At 38.8% G+C, this 26,788-nt stretch overlaps 1 protein-coding gene across 12 annotated transcripts in view; it reads left to right on the forward strand.

Annotated features, from left to right (window-relative positions):
- The window catches only part of LOC118776356 (calcium-activated potassium channel subunit alpha-1), a 198,286-nt gene that overhangs the window by 69,053 nt on the left and 102,445 nt on the right, over positions 1-26,788 (forward strand). For all 12 annotated transcript variants that reach the window (XM_036526673.1, XM_036526681.1, XM_036526698.1 and 9 more), the window contains exon 3: positions 23,275-23,336. In XM_036526673.1, coding sequence (XP_036382566.1) covers positions 23,275-23,336 — 62 coding nt within the window. The remainder of the gene's footprint in view (positions 1-23,274; positions 23,337-26,788) is intronic.

A 26,788-nucleotide genomic window follows, 5' to 3' on the forward strand; every position in this document is an offset into this window, starting at 1 on the left:
GTAGATCAGTCTGCCATGGGGGAACAATAGGAAATAATCCATTTTCACTGAAAAACAATTATTCAAATGAAAAACAATGATCTTTCCATGGGGCAAAACTGAGAAACATGCCTAAATTGTACATTATTACATACAGTATTATTAAATGAATTGTTTTGTAATCTCTGTCTTCACTTGTCTCTGTGGTTGTGTTAATTAACACTGATGGTTCCAGAACATCTCGAAAAGTTCATGAAAAATTTGACCCATCAGTAAGACTTCATGCAAATGATTTGAGGCTGGTCAGACTGAGACTCCTTTGCCTTTGTAGAGGACAATCTGGCACACGTTAATAAGGAATTACACAAGCTGTTTAAAACCCAGGGCTAAATTGAACAAGAAGCCACCTTAAATCAAATTTTAGCATTAATAACAAGCAAGCAAGCAAACAAAAAAAGGCTGACAAGCTGATGCGGATGCAAGTTTCCGTGTTTGGGCACTGTTTCATCACTCTTCCAGTCTCTGGCTGGTCTCAATTCATACCTCTTCTCAGTGCGGTATTCACCATGTGTTCGTATGAACAACCTGAGACAGCCAATCGTCTGACCCAGCCGATGGAAAATGCTCTGTCAAGGTGTGTGGCAGCCCAGGTTGACAGCACCCTGACATGCACTGAGTTTGGTGGGTAATGCCGTGCGCTACTCTGATGGTGATTTGATCAGACAGTCAGACACATTCTCCTTCTCGTTCTCCTTAAACATCTGCCGAAACCGGGGACTCCGGTCCCCTCTGGGGGAGGTGCTCAGGAGTCTTGCGAATTAACCTCCCAGGCCCACGAAGGCCTCGCTCATTGCCATGCCTTCAGCTTGGCCTGCTGCCCAGTCTGTCAACTCCATTGTTTGTTCATATTCGCCAGAAGAAGGGGGAAGTGTGTCATTCGCTCGCTTTTCATCCACCGTGTCAGAGAAAATGGGCCTGTACCTTTGTGTGACCTATTACTCATATAGACCAAACGGCGCTCTCATGATTTAAAGCACCAGGTGCTTCATGTCATGTCTCTGGCCACATAGACGCATTGTGAATATTGATCGGCCCAAGTCGAGCCAGGGATAACTAAAGTAAGTACACTGTAAATAATTGATTCTGCATCCATAAATGATGCATTTGCCAAGCAACACCTGTTTTGGTATGCAATGGGAATATTCAGAACGTTAGGGTGAATTGAGATTCTGATTGTGGTTTTAGAAGGCTCTGCAGGAATTTTCAGAGAAGTCCCTCGTCGGTGGGGCTAATGGACAACGTTAATCACCATTGGATGAGAAATTTTAAGGTTGGGCTTAGTTGCTCAGCATTAGCAGTTGTTGATTATTCCATTTGTCAATAATTTTAACAAAAGCCTTTTGGGAGGTGTTACTCTTTGGAGCATTATGACTTTGGTGATGGCGGATATTAATGAAGACAATTCTGCAAAAAATAAGAAATAAACATCGTTCAGTTTCTCTTATCATAGTAGAAGGAGTGAATTGCCATATCCAGTCTTGCCCAGTGGCTTTACATTTGTATTTATTGTACAATTATTTTTATAAACCATTGTCTCCAGTGGTGGCAAGATTTCATATGCTCCAGGACTTCCTAAAATCTGCTGAAAGTTGGAAATGGGAAAATAACTAAAATCAGTAGTAGTTAACAAAGCACTGTAATCAATAAAAGATGTTACATGTTCAATTGCATTAGCATCAATTTAGATTGAACATTGCTATTTTATTCCAAGCTTCCTTTTTTGATTGTGGAATAGGCTTAATGCAAAATTTGAAAATTGTACTGTTTCTATGGTAGCTTTAGTCAAGGAAAAGGGGAAAGAAGGTAGAATGTTATCAGAAATGTATGAAGTACGTGCTTGGTTTCTTCCATTATGAAGTGCATCACAGCACATCAAAATTCTTTGTCACACAGCGGGATGCTGAATGGGAGGCCTCCTTCCATAAGTGAAAAAGCTTTGCTTTGACCTTGCTCTTTTGCCATTTATTATCTGAAAGAACAAATCTGTTGAGAGCAGGCCTTAAAAATCAAGACATACGTGTTTGTTCAAAGATTCTCTGGGTTTCTAAATAAGCGCAGGTCGTGTGTGAGGTAGATGAATGGACGGAACAACTGGTATTAGTAGGTGACCAAAACTGGTTTTCCTAACTAATTGAGGTGCATGCATGAAAACGGATATGGTTTTTAGATTCCCCTTGTTAATTTGCAGCTCATCAGAAACCCTAATGATCGTGACTCATACTACACACATTTGAACACAATGGCAATTGTACACCTGTGTTGAAGGAGTTCAGGTCACGGTTGGAGTTATACAGGGGTTCAACACCTTGAACAGGGGTTCAACACCTGTGCCCTATCAACAATCCAAACTTTCTGGTTACAGCTCCAGTTCCTCAACCAGTTCACCACACTGCCAAAGAACTTGAGAAAACGCCTCCCTACTTTTGTCTTGATTGGTTTAACTAATCAATGATGTATTTCCTGCCTGCCGTATAAGGTAATTAGCTTTGAGTATCCAGTAGGTGACATGCCCAGAGGAGAGAGGCTGTGAATAATTCACCAGCCCTCCCTGTAAACACTTCTGAGGGCGGTGTTCGGTGTGTGTCTTTGGGCCAGAGCCCTGTGCTCAGAGGGTAAATCAACTCCTCGCAAGACTGGCCTGGTAACCAGGCTAAACCCTCCTTGAAGTGAGGATTCATGAACCAGCCTTTCCCTGAAAGAATTTATTTTTTTACATGTCTGCTCCTGTCAACTGACAGGATAGCCATTTCTAGCTACATGTAAAATGTGATATAACAGATAATGAAAAGTGGCATTGGATGTTTTATTTATAAGGAGATAACGACACCATGCAAAGTTTTGGGGGGCTCATTTGAATGACAAATGACTTTTAATTAGTTTTAAAATGAGGTGGTTTAGGCCATATTTCTCTCAAACAGCCTCCTTGAAAGGATTTTGTTTCCCTAATTGCATTACCGCTTCACTTGAGGGTGCTCCTCTCTTTTACTGGTTACATTCTGGCTTATTTGTGTTGATGAGAGTTTCCATTACCTGTTTTCGCAGAGATATCCAGACACCAAACTAATGGAATCATAAAAAGATGCTTGATTCCCACAGAGTAAGAAATCTGTAGTCTGTTCCACATTATTTGAAAGTGGCCAGACTGAGGGATGCCGTTTTCAAGTATAAATGCAGAGGCCTAGCCAGATGACAGCCATGACAGCTCTATTTTGCTCAGCAAAATGATAAGGAATCATGATTTTTTAAATATATTTTTTTTCTGGAAAGCTCATTGACATTCCTTTTTATCACATTACCAATAAGTGACATAGTTCATAATAAATCAGATTGATGTGGACTGTTATTTGAAGTTTGAAGCACACATCTTTCCACAGCTCTGCACTAATATTTTCTGTGTATGTATAAATAGATTGTCAATGTAACTCATGCTTGCTGTTTTAATAAAGCCTGTGAAAGCTGGCCACTCTGTCATCGTTTTAAGCCTTTTCCATCTCTGTGCAGAAGATAAATTGGAAACGTACATAGCATGCATCAAAGTGACAGTTTTCTCATTAAGTGGAATGCAAAGCATTAAGAATGATAATGTATTAGTGAACAACACATTTTTCTGAGTAAGATGTGTGAAGAATTCAAATCAAGTGCCATATTTTATTTTGAGGCATTTTTGAAGTGGATAATACCTAATAATAATATCATTTAAAATGTATAATGGATAACATGTAAAGCTGTAGTTAAATAATGCTTTGAATTATTGTTCATTTGTGGATGGGAAAGCATTATGCTGTATGAGTGCGTGTGGTTTGGCTTGGAATTTCTGTTGGTTTGGTTAGGAAAGATGTGTGATATGAATGACTTCTAGAGCTCAGGGCAGTAATCACATAACTAATCTTTATTTGTGCTGTGTTTTCTCTCTGAGTCTGTTGTGTTTATCTGGGTGCCTAATATAATATGAACACTGGCATAAGAGAGACAAACTGAATTTCTGGACATGCCATTAATTTGGCCTATTTGGTCCCAGCAGAATTCCTCTCTGGTTTATACTGAACAAAGCATTCTACTTGACTGAGCATTATACATTACTTTCCTGTTTAGCCTTAAATTAAACTTTCGAATTAAACTCATTATAACGTCCAGAATTCCTCTACACCCAAGACCAAATCAAATTTAATGTTCTATGTTTTTTCAAAGAGACCTCCCAATGTCTACACTTCTATAATCTATATTATTTTGATGTAAATTACAGGAGATATTGATCACTATCTTTTAATCACAAAAGTTAAGTCATTCTTGATTTCTTTTAACCATCTGGGTGGTGAATTCTTCATGGTTAGGGTCCCTGAGGCCTCTCTTTCATGTGAACCAGCTTGATAAAGGCTACACCAGTGTCTGGTTCATTAGTAAAAAAAAAAAAAAAGAAAAAAAAAAGAAAAATCACGTCTGTTGTTCTGCAGTCACCTTTTCAACAACAATCAATATGAGACACAATTGTAAGCAGTGGACCTCCAGCTCCCATATTTCACTATGCTTTAAAACACAAGGCTAAACAGACGTGTACAGATGGGCCCTTGTCTGTATTCTTTTCCTGGGTTTTTTTTTGGGGGGGTGATGCAGCTTCAACAGAAGCCTCAATGTAGAAATAATATACTTGCTTCCCTGCTTTCTTGATACAAAGCATTTCTCGAAATTGTGCTGTTAATAGTGGTCTTGAGGTTGAAATCTTTTTTCTACTCCCCTCCCTCTTTTCCCTTTTCTTCTGGGATGAAGTGCTATAAATGGGTGGTTGCACTCCTGAACACAAACACAAAAGTTAAGCAAGTATATTAGATTTATTATAGAATATATTCGATTTATTAATTATTAGATTCAGTAATTAAACTATATTAATATTATTAATGCTGTAGAAATGTTGGTCAGTGTTTGGCCCAGTGATGCACATTGATGACATAATAGCTTGTGAAATGGCTTGCATTGGCGGCATAGTTTAAAACTGTGCTGGTGTCACGTACAATTCTTCCCAGCGTATAATTTTTCCCAGGCATTTCCGCTTCTGTCGCTCGCCACACGACATGAACACCTGTTTAATGCCTGGGAATTCCAAATAACGAATCACTGCTGACGTGCAACCAGTAGTAACATTCAATTGGTTGAGTGTTGTCCAATCCAACTTTCCGTTAGGAATTTACATTTCCTATACAACACATTGTTATAAGTAACACTTGCTACACTTGCTAAATCTATGCTTTAAATGGTCTATAGTTACATAGAAAGCTAACTAAATTTTGTAATTACCCGAGGACGAGGTCAACAGATAGTGACAGTATGAACTGTCGTGTACAAAGCTGGCTAACTGGCTTAAAATACACTAGACAACTAACGTTGGCTAGCCAGCTACAAATTCAACAGTATTATTAATATTTTATTAAATGTGCACAAGCATGAAATATACATACAAAACGGACTTCAGTTTCTTTTATTACAACAGACATCCAATAACCTTTGAACCTTATCCAAGTGCTAACAGTTAGTTAGAACGCCTCTTAGCTAGCTAGCTAACTGCAAAAAGTATTGAAGTAAAAGTATTGAAGCTGTATGCGTTAGCACTTGGATAAGGTTCATCATGATGCTATCCAGTTGACAAAGTTAGCAATCGATACTGAACTGAAAGTGTTTTTAAATATACGCAAGCATTGAATATACGCCAACACAGACAATACAGACACCGATTTATTTAAATAATGTTTATTCACACGTTAATTATACAGAGCACATCAGACATACATAAACTCGCATACCACTACATGGTTATAGCTAAACTGTGAAGTTGGATGAGTGACGGAACCGGAAATGCTCGGGAAAATTATACGCTGGGAAGAATTGTACGTGACACTGCCAGTAGAAGCCATTTTATTAGCTATTGTGTCATCAATGTGCATCATTTTAGAGCAAGGTTGTCTCAGAGCAGGGTCTGTAAGAGCTACCTTACAGCCCGTGGGACACAAGACATTGGAAAGGTCCATTTTTATCTTTTTGCTCCTTGCTATCTGCTGTCAGCTAAATTTACTAGTCAGCTAGTAATCTCCTTTTGGTATGCCTTACTGTCTTATAATGTGAGAACTTCACCAGATGATGCAGTGTGCACTAAAATTTTGATTATTGTGTGATTTGGGCTCCTTGGCAAAGCCTCAGCCCCAGACAGATGTTGATGTACACTAATGCGTTTCATTCATTCTATTCACCCGTACACCCGTAGTTTGTGATCATTAATGCAAAAGCAATGTCTCGGGGTGTGTCTGTGGGATCTCCCGTAAGGCCCCCATAACCTCTTGTTCCACTCCTCAGAGCTTCAGACAGCGTACTTTTGCACATATACACTGGTGCACACAAAACAGCAACAGGAGCATTATCAGCAAAAACTGATTTTTATTTGAAATGGCCACTGTAATCGCACATCCGGGAAGACATGTGAAGCAGTTTGTAGGGCTGCAGTTTATCTCACAATGATGAGTCACTGAAATTACACCCTAACGCTGGAATCTAGCTGCTGCTGAAGATGGTGATAGCAATGTGTCATGTTCACTAATGATGTAATTCATTAACTTTTCCCCTAATACACTTTGTCTTCATTTCCTGTTGCCATTGTGAAACACTTGAAATGCTAACGTGAGCACACTGTTTGCATGATTTAGTCAAAACAATTTTTAGTTAGTGATAACAATTGACAGCCTCCAGTTAGGTACTATACCAGAATATTTTTGACAGCTACACATTTGAAAACAAATGTTGTTAATTCTTGATGCTGTATTTATCCTACAAACATTTCAAAATGTCTGTACCTCTTCTCCTCATTCATTGCAAATGTTGTCAAATGGTCTCTGCATTGCATTGATTTAGAATGGCAAGGCATTAAAAAGACTCCTGAATTTTGACAATATGCGTGTGGCAGTAAGTGGAGAAGCCTTTGATTATGAAAGCTGGAGCCTCACTTGGTCACACCCAACTTTAAGGCAGAGATGAGAAAATGTACAATCTAAATGAAATCTCTCCTCTCTCCTCTGAGTACTTCATATCATTAATCAGCTCCATTTTTTTAATTAGCAGGTTTTGACAACATTAGAGTTTTTTTTTCCACTCTTGATGCACTTTTTGATAGGTACGTGGTTAGATGACTACTGGGTATGTCTTCAAAGTCATTTCATGCATTTGAGGACTTTTAAAGCTATTGTCTCAGGCAAGGCAACTTATTTTGTGACCTAAAACCCACTTTTATCCATTCTGTGAATGAATTCAAGGTAAACCTTTTGTTTTTAATAAAATGCTGACATAGAAAATGTTCTAAAGTTTACATTATGTTCATTGTTCTGTTAATCTTTAATTGTCTTTTTCTGGATTTAGGGCCTACAAGCTGGTTTGTGCAATTATAATTTTTAATTGGAGCTGTCTAGGCTGCAGTGCATTTGGAATGGCCCATGTATCTTCAAGGCAGCATTCTCATGTGAGAGAACTGTAAATTAGTGTCCCAGCAACAAATTATTCATTAGGTTTCTAGTCACCATACAAGAAGGGAAACAATTAGTGTCTCATTACACTCATATACATATTTATGGTGCGTAAAGTATTAACAGTGAATCCGCTGTCTCAGATTTTTGGTGGAGTTTGACAGTGGAGTAGACAGAATAATCCTCATGCAAATTTATATATGCTGATTAAATATGATTTGAGCTTTAAAAATAAAAGTCACTTAAAATAGCAGAGGGAAAGGTCTTATGGGCAAACAAGGACTGCACATGCAATTGCAACCAGAACGGGTCTGGTCCTAAAGCTGGGTGAGACAGTGGTGTTGAGCCCTTGTGTATATATCTATCTATATTAGATGACTAAAGTGCTATGAAGGTCACTTTGGATTAGGGTCTCTGCCAAGAAAATAAATATTGTTCCTGCCATTTTATTGCTTGCTAGTGATATGGTCTCAGACAACATTTTTTCTTAGTATCCTGAATCCTTGAGAGGCTTGTTCAGTTTGCTTATGACACTATCCATGATGTCATCCAGGAGACTGTGTGCCGTGAGTCTCTGTCTGGGAGGGGTAATGTCTGTTCAGATGGCCTTCAGCGTGATATTGTTTCTGGTGCTGAATAAAAAGTGTACAAAGTCACTAAAATCACTATGACCACAGCTGTCTGATCACATACAACATGTGATTATGAGATCACAGGCATATTAAACTGTAAATTTTCCAGGCAACAATAATGTGTTTGCAGTATTTATTGAAATTGATTGATTGAAATTGATCAGCAGAACTGTATATATGCAGCATTGCTATAAGTATCATCTTTGGCAGGGAGTCTTTGGAAAGGATCCTGGCCATTTGGATGAGTTTGTTGATCCCTATGGGCGGTTTTAGAGATACATGTAGAAGAGGCAGGTGGGGGGTGGAAGGGGAAAGTAACTAATTTTTACTAATTGAATGGGAAATTGTCTGCAAACTAAAATCCCCATTTAAACCCCAACACTGATTGAAATGAACACTCTACAACTCACCAAGCTGTGAGTCTCATGGTTGAGCACATCGCTTTGGAAAATCACGAATGATTTCTTCAGGGACTCAGATAAAATGCCTTATGAAATGCCTCTTAAAATCTGTGGAGAGTTAATGACACTACCGTTATTCACTGTCATAATGATGACATCCCTCTTACTCTTCTTAAATGTGCCTGTTTCATTATAAAAGTAAGTATCTTATTGATTAAACATAACAAAATATTCAGAATAGTTAGCTAGCAACTATGAACAAATTAGTAGTCCTTGTTTTAAAGTTTTCAAAATATTAAACAGGGAATATGTTTTCAAAAGATAAGGACATTTAATTTGCCTGGTTGATTATCACCACTGCTAGTACCTAACTTCAGCAACGCCAGTGGTGGTTGTGGGTGGAGGATGGTAAGATAAAAATCAAAGCAGAACTCTGATCTCTTTGACTTAAGGCAAGTACATCAGTGGAAATCTAATCAGTCCTGAGGCCTTAGCAAAGTTATTTTTTAATTAGCTAGCTACTGTAAGGAAAAACAAGGTGCAATTCTGATCTTCGTGGAAGAGACCTCTTTATTTACAGGAATGGCAGTTGTCAGAAATATGTGAAACACTCTCTGGGTTCAGCGGAGTCAAATTGAATCCCGAGCACTCAGTGAAAGCATTCTTTATACTGATACAGAGCTTTGATCAGGATAGACAATAATTAGAGTACATGTGGGGAAATACAGGAAGTCTGATAATTACATTATCTTCCCTAGCAAGAACAGTTTTCAATCGACCCATCACCGGTTTCTATAGAAGTATCAATTGCTGCAATGGCTAGCTGTGGCCAAAGTGACAATTGAAGTCTATGAGCAGAACAGTGGTTAGAATAAGGCCATTTAGACAAATGGATACAGGTATTTGCATACCTTAAATGAGAGGTTCTGTGCTCTCTTATGCTGCATTGAATGAGCTGATTTAGGGATTTGGACCAAAATCTTACACTACAATGTAATAATTAGCCACTACAAACAACAGTAATGTAGCAACCAGTGGTGGATTGGCAGTTTTAAGGCTATCATCACATTTTTGAGTCTAATAGATAAGATCATCAATAGCTACTCTGTATGCTCTACAGTACAGGAAAATGGGCATTTGTATAACTGCTGTTTTAAGGGTGAGATAACACTCCCATTGAAAAAACAAATGTTCTTCCTTTTCTTGAATGTTCATATTAATTCACAAAATCCATTTTTCATTTTTTTTAATCAACATCAAAACCAGTGATGAAATATCTCGCAGACTAACGTCTGACTATCATTCATCTGGTGATGTGGTCATCATGGAGAACATCAGTCATAAATGCAATAAAAAAAAAATCTTCTTCTCCTTCTACTCTACTTGTCTCTTACAGCACTGGGCCTGAGGTTGATTCCTCTGTGAGAAGCCAGGTTTTTTTTTTTTTTTTTTGCTTTTGTTTTTGTTGTTGCACCTTGTAACAAAGTCTACTTGGCCATTCTGGAATGGCGATGTCTGCAAGAACATCAGTGCACACATTTTCACGTGCATTTTCAGAGATCCATGTTCCACTGTAGAACGCGTGTTGAACAGAAGCATTCTGTGCAGGATATATTAAGCGGCTGCTTGTGGAGGCCAAGTCTGACGAAAGGATGTGTTTCCTGGCTTGATTAGTATTCAGATTGGGTATGCTATAGTCACTACCGGCACAAAGCATAAATAGGCAGATTCTGCTCTGCTCTCTGCTTTAATTGGAATGCAGCTGTCTGTTTAGAAATATTCTCCTGTTTGTTTTAGTTTCACTGAGGAAGAGAGCTCCAGAAAGCAGGACAGAGGTACAGGGAGATGCTGAATCAATTCAGCTTTGATTTTCCCCCAGCCTCATTTCATTCATCTTAAATGTACACTTTTAAGTGGTGTCTCTTTCTCAGCTGAACTAAAACCACTTTTCTGCCATAGTAAGATAATGATTTAGGTTAATGGTTTATACATACTGTAATGGGCAGGGCAACATGCTGTAGCATTTTAATGTTTTTGTGCCTTTGATTTAAACTTTTTTTGGTGTCTTTTATTTAAAACACAATACCTAACCTCATGAGAAGGTGACAGAATGACTCCCTGGATATTCATTCTTCTCAAATTGTTGTATTCCACTCCACAATACAGCTGCTGGCTCCTGCAGTGTATAACACATTGAGAGTGTGAGGCACGGTAATGGGATTGAAGTCTGTGTGAAATAAAAAAAAATGTTTTAATTTGCGGTTTCGGCTGTGGGATTAGAAGTGTTAGTGACTTGTGGTCCTCCAGAGCTTTGTGAAAGATAGTATTTTTTCACACATATCCCTTTCATACTACGCATGGGCTCCCAGAGAAGTCTGTTGTGAAATGGCCCAGATTATTTGTTCATGTAATCTCTTTTGTGCTCCCTTCTTTTTAATGTACCTCTTTGCAATAAAATGCTACTTGCATCACTGAGCAAAACATGAAATCTTCCTCACTGTTTCCCTATGGTGAATGCTTTCATTTTTTTGTACTCCAGGATTTTCCTGGGGTGGATTCTGAAAATGGATAAAATGCAAAAATACGAAGCCAAATCATTCATGATTTTATGAACAAAATGCATGCATTTTCCCTTGTTATTGCACAGCTCAACCCTGAACATTACATGACGGTAATCATCATAACTGGCATGTCATAACTGGCATTGTGTGCTTACCAAAAAGGATGAGAGTAAAAAGAGCAATCAGCTAATTAGCTTTTCTGCTTGGAAGCATTTTTATTTCCCTCCTTGACAATCTGAGGTGCCTGGACCATACCACCACATTATAAAACAACAAATGCTACAGCTGTTGGCTTAGTGATAAGCTTAACTTTTCACCACATGCATCTGTCCTCTGGCTTGGCTTTTTCCTCCGTCCTCCCAAGTGTATGCACACACCCCCTTTTAAGCAGCGCTGCTCTGCGCTTGAGCTGCTCCTCGCCTACATGCTGCAACCACGACTTTCACCAACACGAGAACAGAACAACAGCAGTGCAATACAATTGTGCCTGTGAACTCTGTCTGATGGGAGTAGAGGCAGGTGTCAGCCCAGATGCTGGACCTAGTCACTGGGCAGAGGTTAGGGCTTTACAGTATCGTAACTGACATAGGCCTTGCTAGTGTAAAAACAACTTCAACTATCTCTAGCTATTTGTATGAATCAAAGGTTAGTCTTTTAGCAGCCTCTCACAGCATTTATACTGATTTAATCTAACTACAAAGTTATCTTGATAGCTTACGTTATTAGCTAGCTAATGTACTGACAGTGCATTGTCAGAATAATGTCCAAGTTTATCTGCCGGTTCTAAATAAGACATCTCATTTTAAGTTCATCAAAAAAAACAGATTTGTCAGTTGAATCTCCTAAAAAAATCCTGCCTTTGGTATTCTCAAAGAATCCTTCCCAAGGGATGCTCTTCTACTGTTGTTTGTAGCTACATTTAGAAAAGATCCTCTGTGCATCAGATGAGACAGACAGGGCACAGAATATGCCAGAAGCAGAATGGCTTGCTTATGTGAAGCTGGCCCTATAAATGTGGCTCATGATGTGGCTTTCTGGGGAGGATTTCACTAATTACAAGTTACCCTCCTGAGGTAGCCTCGTCCAAGCAGAGGACACGGCTTACTATATATACATTTACAAATCATTAACCTGTGGAAATGTCTTTTTTAATCATAGGAGAAATAACATTAGTCTAAAACATGTAAAAAAAGAAATAGTGTTTTTTTTTTAAAGAATTTTCTAGAAAAAGGGACTTACAGGACATACAAAAGGGACATATGGGACATGCTGGATAGTACACAGAATAGATTGTGTAATTTACTGAAATTATGGATTTGTTTGTTAATATCAAATAATGATAGTCATAAACATATAAGGGGAATCCCCATGTTGGTAATTTATTCAAAGCAATAGATTCTGCTGCAGTGCTCAACCTCTGATTCAATAACCGTGGTTTCGAATTCGGCAGTGGAGTCTCCCTGTCACTCTATACTGTTACCCCACTGTGAGTACGTTATTCAGGTGGATGACACATTTCCTTTTTTTTTTAACAAATCACAACTGCCAATGAGTAGTAGTGTAGTATTGTCAATTCACACTTAGATACAAGACCTCCTTTTTCCCTCCATGCCCAGCAGCATCAGTGCACCCATCCATTCATTATTAGGAGTGAAACTGTTTTAGCTTTTTTAGTTGCAGCTTGCTATAATTTTTGGTTTGTATATTTAAAACGCACAGACAGATACAGATGGTTCTCAACTGAAAATTGCTGATTTCAAAATGCAGACAATCTCAGAGTCTGTTTCACTTAGATTTACATCTTGTCTCACTTTTTATTTGGTGGAACTGATTTGTGTGACTCTTTTGTGTTTCTGTAACCCTCCTGTGGGCAGTGTTTTAATAACATTGACATAAGAGGACTAAAAATAGCACAGAAGCCCAGCGTTAGCATTGTATCACCTCCCGTAGGTCTTTCCTCAGCGTAGATTAATTATCTGCTTTTTAACCATCTAACTGTCATGTGCAAATAGAGGGAAAGCACAACAACTTGTGATGGTTTGATTCACAACAAATGGGTAATGTGACCTTCATTTTAGGAATAAGCAATGCATTACATGCCTGAATCAGCCAGTTGGGATTTGGGTTAATGGCAAAAGAAGGAACAGTAATGTATAATTAAATATCCATCAAACAAGTCCTAATTGGAAGATGATTTAAAAGGAACCAGCGGTAAGCCATATGATTGTAAATGTTTTAGCTGAAGATATATAAGCATTTAGAATGAGCATCCCTTTTAACCAGATCAAGTCATTTTCATCATACAGTGAAGCAGTTTCATCATTACAGTAAAATGCTCTACCCAAGTTTTTTTTGCTCTATCACAAAATCACAAATGATTGGCTATAAAACTGCATACATGCGTGGATATGAATGTCACTTTATTGTAGCCCTCTTGAATGTTGTTGGATGGAGAATAATAGCTGATGTCTTATTAGCTTGGCAATGGTACCTTTCTTAGCACACGTGCCTGTATTACAACTTTAACTTTGTTTCTGTAATGAACTTTTTGATTGATTGTCTCCGCACTGATTAAGTTTAAGTTTTAAGTTGCACTGGTATGATTGACTCAAGGGAGTCAGTGAACTGACTTATTATTACACAATAAGTCTCCCTGCAGATTAGATGGGGAGAAAAACAGAAATTATGTAGGTTCAACTTTCCTTAACCTGTGCCCATTGGCGGTTTACCTCATTTCATACAAATGTCATGCATATTACTTTGCATAAACATCTCAATTTCTTCTCCATGCGTATTCAGGATGAATATGTTAAGTTGCAATTGCACTATTCAGTGATGTGCAATGCCCAAAGGTGCTGTTATTAGGAATTTTTATTACTGCGCCAAATGGCATTTTGTGGACAAGCTTCAAGAGAGCATATGTTGTAATGCAATAATTGCAAATATTAACTTCTGAATTGCACCTTGAATGCTTTTCTTTTCATTTGTAATAGCTGGCATGCTTTGTTTGGAACAATGCCAGTAATATGAGTCAAGGAAAGGTGGTGAGTGGTACCTCCTGAAAATTAGACGGTGTCTGTGGTTCTAAGCTGCGTTTCTGGGAACAAAGAGAGCAAATGGAAAAATCGAGATGGGCACTGGAAACAATGTGGCAGCTGTTCTCAGCAGGAAGAGGACTTTACACTGCTGTGATAACAGAACTGAGCATGGATTTCAAGATGGTGCCATGCAATCCACGTATCATTAAAAACACTGCATTAACCACAAGCTCCTGTCACGACACTTTGATATCTAGAAGAAGCAATTCTACAGGCAGCAATTTTTTTAATTCAACAGCCCTGTTAAAAAGACAGGTTGTCCATTGGTTTATTTGATAAGTGTTATGAAATAAGTCTGATTTCCTTACCCAAGAGTAAAGATAGATAGACGGGACTAAGACCAATTCAAAAGGAGGGCTCAAATAGCCATGAATGTTCAGACCATTTAATTTGCCAAATGTTTTTCTTTTGTTTTATTTTTTTTAAAGAGAAGCATGCAGGTCCTAAACTCAGATCTCCATTTATCACCTGCCAGACTCAGATTCTTGTCTCAGACACAAAGTTTATCAGCAGTGCAGCATAGGGGAAAGTGCTTTAGCTACAAGCCAGGCATTGTTGCGCGTCCACGTAAAGCACCCAACAGAATTAGACAGTTACAACACAGTCATAACACTTCACCTCCTGGTGATGACCACACGCATAACACAGAATGGCCCAATGAGATGAATGAGCTTGAATGCATTGTTTTTCTAAGGGCTGACTTTCACGTTTAATGAGCTTCAGCTCCAGCTCCACCTGCCAATCTCCTGACTGCTGCTGGTTAATTGCAGTAAGTAACCCTCTTTATGGCTTTGTTGAAACTTGAACCCCCCAGGTAAAGAACACAGATGGGAAGAGGACACTAGGGGTATCAATCACAAGCAGACCCTAAATAGGTCAGTCACAGGTCAGGAATTTACTTGGCACCGTGAAGGCTACGCTTGGTAGTAAAAATGGAGCCTGCAGATTAGCTTTACCCTCTGACATGGTTTAGAATGGTCCACCCAATTCCACTTTCACAACCACTTAGCCTCCACAAATACATACTGTATTGTCCTCTCTGTGAGCTAATGTATTTAAGGGGAATCCTGTTATATAATGGCAAAAAAATCACTGAATGTTAAAATGCTCTATAATAAAATAGAGTTTCATATAGTCATATATGATGGCTGCTTGTATTGATTGCTGAAAGTATTTTGCGTCTTTTTTTAAATGATTCATTAACTTTAGAACATTGCAAAAGAACTTGGCCTGATTTGCTCTTATGACTGACCTTATTAATTTCATTAAATTCACAGCATGTTTCTCAGAGTGGGGGATTCCCTTGAGGGAATCCCACATCATCATTGTGACATCATTTGGGAGGCAGTGGCATTCATGTGCACAGCACATCTCTGTTAAGAGAGAATCTTGAATGATCCTCTTTCCGCCATGTTTGTGCAGATCTGCCACCATTTCTGTTTATCTGGAACATGTTAACCTTATTGCTTAATACAGTTTGAAAACTAACACTTTCAACTGCATTGCAGCTGCGAAGAAATTAAAAGAAATTGCCATTTAAAAAAGATTCCCATATGCCTTGAAAGTGCATTTGACTAAAACGTTTGACTAAAAATGAACACTGTGCTTCACTACACATTGATAATAATTGAATGAAATATAATCCGGCAATAAACTCAGACTTAAGATTCACTGGAGCGGGTGTTGTGCCTCCATTATAAAATGATGCATTGGATTATAAAAGTTCAAGAGACAATTCATAAACAGTCTCATTTTGCTGTGAACACTTGAATAAAAGTTGTAACTATGGGATTACCACTAAGCCTGTAAATACATGTGCAACAGAAATTAATATACCAAATTCATTGAGATTTGCTTAAAAATCCATCATTATTCTAAAAGGCTGTTTTTAAGGGATCAGATTCCAACAACTGTTTAATAAAAACTCTCCTTTGAAGTTCTGCAGTGTTCTACAGAGATTATCATTACATAATGTCTATGAAATATTATTTAAAAGTTTTCTCCTAAGTAATTTCCCTCAAGAAGAGTGTGCTACTGCTAAACCTGGTTTGTGGTCCTACTCATATACTGTACATTCAATAAATAATGGGGGGTGGCCAGTATAACACTGCTGCTCCTGACAATGCACTTGTCAACAGTAAACCTACCTAAAAGAGGGGAACAAGCTTGCTGGGTTGAAAGGGTTACATGACTTGTTGAGTAAATAGCACACTGCACTCTGTACAATTGAAGCAGAGATTTCAAGACATTCAATTTGTGAGGGAAGCTTGAATTTGTTCTTGCGAAGTGTAGTGATCATTGTGTTCATGTTGCCCTGGCAGCTCGCCTCTCGCATATGAGTGATACATAGGTGAGCCTGCGGGAGTTCTTTGTTCTGCTTGTAAAAACTTCTCAGAACTCCTTCTTGCACAGTAAAACGGAATATACATGTTTACAGAATACAGCAAACACCGCCTTTTTGTTATTATTTATTTATTACCAGAAATTTGCAGTATGTCCCTTTGATTTAGTGACATGCTGTAGCCACACTCGGTTGGGTTTTCAGAGACATAGTGACTGATGAGTCTTGGTTGCATTTTATTAGCACTCATAGGAATGTCAGCCACAATCACTGCAGCTATTGCGCACAACGCAGGCAGATAATGTGAGCCTCAACGCTGTGGCGTTGATGAAACACAATGTAAATTCATGCAGGGTGCTGGTAGATGATGAAAAATTAGAGAAAGATGCCAGTTCAAATGTACAGCAAAACCTGTCTCTCTTTATCTTCTCTACGATTTATCTTTGAATGATCTATTCCTGCACATTAATGAGCCAAACCCGGGTGCGGCATCATCACTGTGGCGTGCGCCACTCTGAGCTTCCTGGCTTTGTTCGCTGCACGTTTCTGTAAATATGGGTGACTCAGTCTTGGAAACCCTGGAGCAAGCACTGATGCACTTCCTGACTTGTTGTAGGGAATTCTGAGAACTCTGATTGGCAGGGCCCCTCCAACACGGCTCCAGACGGTGCCATAAATACTCGTTATACATAAGTAACCGTGCAGGTGTATGCAACCCCGTGCATGGTTGAACAGGCTGGCATCAACGTTCCGCATCTACCCTGCATCTGGTGTGCGTTTTAATCACATTTGCCTGAGAGTCCGGCGAAGGTGATTCCATCCTGAAACGTCCAAATATACGGTTAAAGTCACCCTGTCGGGGCATAGGGTTGCTTTCCAGGAACATTCTGCAACGTGAGGTGAATTTCCTGTGGCTGACTAGCTTTTAAAGTAAGGGCATGTTGACACTGATAAGTGAAACAGTGGAGGGAGCGCTGCTCCTTGTGGGCGAGAAGCACTGGGGAAGTGTCAATCATCGGTAAAGGCATTAGAATGAGCAGGGCAGTTTGGAGTTAGCTGAAGGTCGTGAGTCCATATGGAGCAGAGATGGCTGTCTGTTCTAATCCTGTGCACGTGAAGCTCTTAGCCCATATAAACACTATTGTCTGTCTCTTTTGATCTCTTTACATTATCTGTGGTCCAACCTGGTTCATGTGTCAGCTCTCATCAAAGCGATGCCACTGCATTTGTAAACAAGAGGAAGATCCTTAATTACTCCAGTTGTTTCTACAGTTATTGTTCGCAGCTCATGCAGTACTCTCTAGTAGACCGGGTTCAAGACAAGTGCAGTGTTGTGGACAGAATTTACAGATGAATAACTGGGTCAGGTCAAGATGACAGATTTAATCATTTCATTTTGTGTGCAGGGAATGCTTCTTGCTCTGTTTTTTTTTTCCATGACTAAGGCTCAGAATCTCATGGGAAGACAATAAGTATGGTTGAGACGAAGATTAGCCTTTGGGAAACGAGAGCGCAACACGGATAGTAATGTGCCAACATTTCCAGGTTTATATCATGTCATGGAGGGCCAACATCATTTTGCAGAGATGGAACAATATATTTATACATAGTGGTACAAGGTGAATGTCAGTCATTGTTTTATGAGAGTTTACAATAACCTGACTGCATTTACAGTGGGCAGTTAGTATGAAATGTTTGGTAGACCTTGACTCTAGAGCTAGACAGGGGAGCAGATATCTATATTGTCTGAATAAGAAAGCCAGCTTTAACCATCTGTACAAGCTAACTATGCCCCCTTGTGGAAGAACACAGTTGAAAAAAAACATGCATCTCATCTGAATAGAATATTTCAGGGAAGATGCATCAGTATTAATAATCAGATAAAGGATGTGGGCGGTTGTGAACGTAATCACTTAAAGGCCTTACTGAAATCATGGTAGTCCTGACGTTGCGGAGCGCGGGCTTGCCACCGCAGAGCATTTTGGATTTGCGTGTACAAAGAAGTCATGGCCTCTGCTGATGTCAGAACTGCACATCTGTGCCGTTCCCTGAGCAAGGACACCCAGGGAAATCGTCTAGATGTCCAGGCATCGCCGGAGAACCCCCCGGCCTGAAAAACAAAGACCACAAATTAAAAATGCATCACTGTGTTTTCGCATCAGGAGAACAACAATGCGGAACTTCAGTCCAAATACCCATCTCGGAAAAATAATCAGCCGGCAGTCATCTATTATGTATGCTGTGATCTGCTTGTGCAGAGCACCCATTGTGTAATAGCTAAATAGCAAAAAGCAGGAAGGGTCAGTGTGGTATTCTCTGACAAATTATGTAAAATGTTCACATGTTCCTGTGTGGGTAGCCCCCTTTGCTCCTGTCTGTGCCACTCAGGATTATTTTCTGTCGTGGCTGTCGTTTATTGTCTTTTTTGTGTGCATGTGCTGTGGTTATGCACCCATAAAACAATGGTACTATGTTGGTAATTGTCTTCTTCAAGGTTTTGAATGATATTGTAATGCATAAGGAGTATTCCACGTGTTTAGAAAATGAATAAATAAATAAGTAAAATGGTATTTTGTAACTGTGGCCAGAATAAGAACCTGTAAATCTCATTTAGTTCTCACCATGGACAATTAATAAAAAAAAAAACATGCAAGGATTTAAAATTGATATGGTTTCTTGCCAACAATCAAGTGAATGGGGATGATGCCCCAACTTAGTTTGAGCGTGTCTGCCCTTTCAGTGCACTTGAATCTGCAGGTCAAGTTGCAGTGTGTTGTGTTCCTTGTGTCTGTTTACACTGTTTTCCACTTATTTTCCATACAAACACCCTACCAGTAACTGAAAAAAGTGCTCTGTTACGATAAGCTATGTTTATGTGTACGTGGTTGGGAGAATTTTGCACTGTGCTGGTAGTGCGGTAATTGGAGAAACCTTGGTGATTTTTAACGAGTTCTTCTTGTGCATATACAATTTGAAGATGGCCAAACATGGATATACAGTTGATTCTGAAGATGACGAATACACATCAAGATCAGTATTTCTCATTAAGTTTGTGGTGTTACATATTGATTATGATGGCATGCTGTCTAAATCAATAAGGCAGTAAACACATTTCAGCTAAACAAGTATGTGGACTTGGCATAATAAGATGCAGTTTTTAGGTTATAAACGTTATAAGCTTATAAATGTTGGCTTACACAACACCAGGGTGTGAAATTTACTTTCTGGTCCACCAGCCAGGGTGGCTGGTAGATGCAAAAATTCACCAGCCAGTTGGATTTTTCAGTAGCTGAAGTTTAATTCAAAATGAGCACTTTTGTTTCAAGTTATTCGTCAAACAACTTGTCTTTAAACAGTAAAATAAAGAAAGCAACTGATACATGCACAAATTAGGGTACTATTGTGGATCAACTCTCAATCTAACATTTACCTCACTCAATGAACAATGATTTTCATTCCTGTAAGTGCTCCACAGTGATACCTTTCTTTTCATACAGTCTACAAAATGTATTACGTTATTAGCTATCATTTTTTTTTATTCCAGCTCACTGATGATCTTTAACATTAAATATTACATTAATATTTCATAATGTGATAAGTTGGTGAACCAGCGGTTGTGCTGACAAGCTGGCAATCAAAAATTCCTAAAGCAAATTCCTAAATTAATACATGCAAAAGAGCATGAAAATAATTTCTTCAGGGGCAAAATGTTACAGAGCAATCTACATTTCAACTGGATTCTGTGAGGCACACATCTGTATGGTAACGTTTGCAATATCTTGTATTATTAGCTCAAAGCTAAGGTAGCTAACCAGCAAAATAATGTTACAGTTAAAGCTTCTCACACACGGAATACAATTCTCAAGAAACCCACGCTGCTCTCTTCGTTTGCCATCATGTTCATGCTGCTGCTTGGCAGGTTTACATTTCTTAGCAGGTGCATTTTTAAATAGACCGTAGAGCCAACTATCAAAATATGCGATGTGACAGACACGGTAATGGGTAACTACCTTTCAGACTAAGACTAACGAGTTAGTTGTCTAATTAAGCTAAACCTTCCCGTGGTCACAGAATCTCAATCATGCTGTCATATGTACATCATGATCGGATGAGATACTACACGGAAGTAACAGCTGGGAATGACATAGAGGTCCTGCCATTGACTTATCAGTAAAATAAATAAATAAATAAAAATATAACAAAACAGTAGGAGCTGGATTGAAAGGCGCGTGTATTTGGACATCTTGTGGTGGTTCCTTGAGGTACGTAGTAGGCCGTGATAGTTTACGCAAAAAAGCACCCGGCCCAATGGTTAGTGACCTCGCCACTTTAATGGCGGGCTGGCGGGTGCTAATTTCAGACCCTGCTCTTTGGCATATTACTGACTTATTGTTTGTTTTCCTTTTTTGAAAAATACAGCACAGTCAGGACCATGGACAGGGACAATTCAGGTGCTGCAAAGTTTTGTCATTTGTTGTGTTCTTCATGGGTATTTGGCAAACTAAACATTCCTCTTACATTACATTTGCTCAGCAGAACGACTTACATGGTTTACATTTTCATCAGGGTTAAGCACCTTGTGCAAGGTAGAGCAGCAGCGGCCCTGCTCATTACTCCTACCCCACACTGCTGCTACTTTTATGCACCAGGTTTCTAGTTTTCAGATAGGTACACTAAAATGCAGTTGTATGTAATTTTTGATTAGTAAAAAACAAAACATAATTCTACTCTCACTCTCACAGATGAAATCCAGAGGATGCAGAGTCTACCAGCAAACCTGACTTTTAAGGCTGGATGTCAGAGTGTGAGAAAGGATGTTAAGTGAGGCAGCATCTTCAGCTGACCTGTTTCTACCTGCTATCTACTCCAGTTTCTTGGAGCAGACAGTGGATACAGCACTCCTCTGGTTAGGTTTCGTGTGGTGATTTGTGGTGTTGGATCTGTCAGCTGACAGTGAGCGCTTGTTCCCCCCACACCTCTGTCTCAGAAGTTCATAAACTGGAGTCTGTCCCTAGTAATTGCTACACTGCAAATAATGGTTCTCATTTTATACTGTAGCCGCCACTGTGAATCAACCTACTGTATGCATAATTACAATTGCTTAAATACCTTCACTAAGATACATTCTCATTGAGTTCTGAATCTTCTGCCACCTGTAAGAAACATAGCCGAAGCATAATTTGTTGATCACTTTAAAATCAGACAACGGACACTGTGAGCACTACGACAGGCCCCTCAAAGATCTGAGCATTTTGGACTTTTAAAAATGAAATAACAACACTTAAGATTAAGACGATTAAACATTGTATCCCCTGTCCTTGATAATGGTGACAGAATACTTTAATGTAATAGTAGACAATAATGGAAGCTGTTTTTGAGCTTATAGGGCTCCCAGGGTCAAAGCTTATCCTGATTTCTGTGGTGCGAAGGAGCTTAATTCAGAAGTGCACCCACTGGGGAGACCGCCTGTCTGTTGTAGGGTCATTACCCCATTTGGCTTCTTAAAGGCTTAACCCCATGTAGATAGGCAAGTATTAAATTTGAGAATTAAATTTATAACCTTTGTAATACTACTGCTACTATGTATTTCCTTCTGAGATGTTTACCCAAGACAGCTTACAAAGACTAATATACACTATGGCTGGTGTCCATGTATGCAGCTGGATACTCAGTGAAACAATATAAGTTAAATACTTTGCTCAAGGATAAGTGACTCAAATGTCAGTGACTCACCCAAGATATGCACCTGCAACATTCTGGTTACAAGCCCAGAGCCATTGAATCTTGTCACCACTGGTCCACTGACCCAGTCCTTTCATATAGTGCATTCCTTCCAAGAATATATTTTATTAATGTATCATATACTGCACATGTTTACAGAACAATCCCCCCACCCCCAGCAAAAGGTCAAATGTTCAGATTTTGATGAAAGTGGCTTCTGGCCAATCATGGTGCAAGATTGTGTTGCTCTTTAAACACAATGTGCTGTTTGATAAAGCAATCTATTTGCTATTTTCTTTTTTGTGTCTGCATTGAAATATCAGTGACTGTTCTTGGGCTTCAGGTGGTGTGTGGGTTTCGCTGGAAGCATTTTGCTGCGGTTGAAAAAACACAGGACTAGAGTAAACACAGTGATGGGTCAGCACTTGTCAAAAGACAGGAGCAACCACTTCATATTACTGGCAGTCACAATCCAGTGCCTCATGACAGCACTCTGCCAATTCACATGATGAGCTGAACTTGGTTTACAAATACGTGCATTTTCTCTGTGCTGTAAGCATTAGCTTCCCCCTGTGTTCTCTGACAGTCAGTAATGAATTATTTATTCCTGGCTTTAAAAAAAAAATCTGTCCCTGGACGTGTATTGAGTAACTCCAAATTAATTACAGATTATAAAACTGAGGGCTTATGGTCTTATGTCTCACAGGCTAATGTGTATGCTCATATTTTTGGGTTTTATGAAGCGAATGCTACACTTGGCCTGTCATGCCACATTTACCAAAGGAATCAATATGTTTCTAGAAGAGACAGTGACTATGAAGTATAGTCACATTAAAAGCAATAGTACTAATATCAGGAAGTGTATACTATATTGTATTTGTGTATGTTATTACCCAGGAGGATATTGGAATGATATGTGATTGTGTGTATGGCTAACGTGTTGATAGTAATATTCTTACTTTGTTATCTTTTTTTCTCATCCCAGGTTGTGCTGGTCTTTGCGCTTAGCATCGGAGCACTTGTAATATACTTCATAGACTCTTCTGAGTAAGTACTTCTCTATCTGATGATTGATATCACTTATGAGGCTGTGACATTACTATTTTTACTAAATTTTGTCATATAATGTTGTAAATATCCATGTATATCTTATACTGTAAAAAGATGTTATGTCTAAATTGTCACCATAGTGTCAATGAACATGTTTAAGAGGGTATTTATGTGGACATAAATAGTGCTTTCATAAGCACAGCAGAGGACTACATAGAGTAATAGCATAGCAACCATTCCAAAGTAAGTAGAATGTAAGTCCAAACAACAGTATTCAGAAATGCTGGAAGTTGCTGACTCTCTCTGACAATGTCAGAGGTAGTAATGTATCACAACAGTGTTATCCTTTGTGGACTTGTTGGCAGGTGAAATAATTGGTGCTAAATGTTTACAATTCCTAATGTAATCCTCTGTTGTGCCTTGTAAGGCATCATGTACGTTTACATGAGGCACCACTTAAGGTATCCATTGTTTGTTTTTAACATCCTATTTAAAGTAACATATATTTGACATGTACCCATAATGAAAGTGACTAAGATGATGAAGTGTGCTTATTGAGTGGTTCTTGTCATAGTGTTTATCATACCTAAATAGAAAGATCTTTTCCTGTTTCCATTTAATATGCCACTGGTGCCACTATCTGAATACCAAATTGATTCACTTTGAGTGACTTGTATTTCTGCATGTATGTGCTGCATTGTCCTGTAGTTGTACATGTACTGTGAATCAGTTGTCTGTATTAGAAGAGCTGTCTATTATATATTTTATATGAACATGGTATAGGATGAGACAGAGCCATTAGCAGATATGATTGCATGTAACTATAAAATGTCTCAGCCGGGAAACCTTGTGCTGGTAGACCAGAGTTATACTGCCCCCATAATACACAATTTCCACTCCACTACTTGGCTAGATAAATATTGTTTTGTTTTTTTGTCAATGGTGCCCAAGAAACATGATGCAGTTTCCATGGCAACTGCAGTCAAATCACCTCTGGATTTGTCCTCCCGTTCATCTCCTCCTCGCTGTCTTAAGACTGGCGGTCAGTTTACCCTGAACTGCCTGTCCAGTGGACCACACCCATGTACACAGTGGTGAAAGCCCTTTGGCTTGTTATTTTCTCCCTAGCAGTTGAGGAAAGTTCCAAACACTGTGAATTCATTCAAGGCTCCTTTGAAAGATGACAATTATTACCCTGAAACGAGATGTGCAAAATATAAAAAAAAAAAACAAAATATGTATTTATTTTTACTGTTCTGCATAATGTGTGTATTATGCTCAGAAGGGAATGCACTCTTAGTTGTTGTGGCTTTTCAAATGTCAGGTATTTGAAAATGGGTTATGGAAATTAAAACATACTTTCACCACTGGTTAAGTATGTCTGTAGTCAGAAGTACTCTGATGACAATCACGTAGTGTAATGGTACAGTGTTTATCTAACATGTCAGATTAAATAAAATTATGATGAATGTTACTTCCTTACATATTCCAGCTTTATGGGTTTCTATGTGCAGTAATGGCAGGTAAAAATGTAAGACACAGATAAAACTGGCCATATCACCATTGCTAATGACGGCATAAAAGGTTTATGCAGTAGAAAGAAGACAAATGACCTGGTACAAAATTTAAAAGTTTTATGCTGCAGTAATTTCTCTTATATCATAATGATACCCAGCTGTCCTAAACTGCATTTCATAAAGTTTTAACCCTATGAAAAGAATGCAATTGTGAGCAGTATCGACTCCACTTCGTCTGCAGGTAGCTAACATAAAAACATCAACAAACAAACAAAAAATACAATTTCTAATCCTGGTTCTTTCCCCGTTCATTCCCCTTAAATATACATTTTAGTACATCAAGGTAAGATTTGCATGAGCTTTTCTTTTAGTTATATTACCTATTTTTTTCTTTTAATATTTTTTTTTTCTATTTGGAGAACAACTTAGGTAGAAGATGAAAGCAGCATTGAAGAGCAATATATTCATTAAAGAGGCTATGGCATTCCCCCCCACACTGTACTTCTTTTGCACTTCCAATTACTGCTTTAATCAGGTTCTTTCATTCCAAAATTAACTATGCGGTTGCTGACCTGAGAATGCTTTTCATAGATGCATTGTCAGTAATGCATGTGTAAATATGGCTGCCATGGGTTGAAATGTTGTTAAATTTATAAAGTAAATGCAATAATGATTTTGGTAATCTCTTTTGTGTGTCTGATACTTTGGTTAATAGATCAAATTGATATTTTGTCTAGAAAACACTTTTACTTGGAAAATGTTTGAATGAGCCAGTACATCCATCCATTAAATTCTTTAAAAAAAAATGTGCTATCCCCATTATGTAAGTTTGTTTAACACATTTAATCCAGCAGTTGCTCATTTTTGTTACCATTTTTAGAGTTCATATGAATCACACTGCCAATCAAAGTTAATTAAATGTTCTGCAACGTTTGTGGAAATATTTGCCAGGGTATTGCTTTTTAATGGGTTCAGATATTGATAGTGTGGGGTTATTTTGATAGATTCCCTAGATAGTGTACAAGGCTTCAGCTCTGAATGAGAAAGGTGCTTATTGCTGTGATTGCGCAGGGCCTGGAAAAGGCAATGTGGGGCTGCTATTTAGGGAGGGAATCCCAGCTTGCTTGTTGCAGACAGTCAACTAGTCTCGGGGATGCCCTAGAGTGAGCTAGTCATAACTTGTTTTTTATGGGTAGACAACCTTGCAGCAAAGGCACTCATCTGTATTTATTTATATTTTGGAATTGAGGGAGGGGAACATTGTAGGGAACACAGAGACTAGAAATGTTAACCATCAGATGAATGGCTGGCTACAACCTTTAAAATACATAGCTTGACTCAAACTTTTACCATGACTCAAAAGGAAAATAGAATGCATTTCTTTTCTCATGGGAACCTCCCCCCCACCCCCCACCCCCCAACGCAACCCTGTTTTGGGATCACCGATTGTACATTGGGTTCACCTGACCACGTCAATGCAGTCCTCTGATACACTTCCACGCAGCCACAGTGCATCTCAGTGAAGTGAGTGCTCATTGGAGGATAGGCACCACTTCACTGACGTCATCCAAGCAATGCATCTGATGAATCACAGGGCATATGATAGCGGTGAGACGAGGAAACCGTGGCCGACCTACTAACCCCTATCGTTGATGGAATAAGGCAAATTTGCTCTGCCACCATGAGCTCCTGGTCATTGTGGTCAGATGACACAGCTGGTTTTGAATCTGGGATGTGTGGGTCAGGCTTTTCTTTTTTCATCATTCTTTTCATCTCATATTTGTGAGGTAATATTCATATTTGAAACAGTGCATGAACAAGATATCATGTTTTGATGCCACCTATAGGTCTTTCACTTACAAAATTTCAAATTCTAGCCTTTCACCTTCTGATGTATCATTTAGGTGTGAAAAAGGTGTGAGAACTTGGTTT

The sequence above is a fragment of the Megalops cyprinoides genome, chromosome 1 (genome assembly GCF_013368585.1).
Source record: "Megalops cyprinoides isolate fMegCyp1 chromosome 1, fMegCyp1.pri, whole genome shotgun sequence".
NCBI lineage: Eukaryota > Metazoa > Chordata > Actinopteri > Elopiformes > Megalopidae > Megalops > Megalops cyprinoides.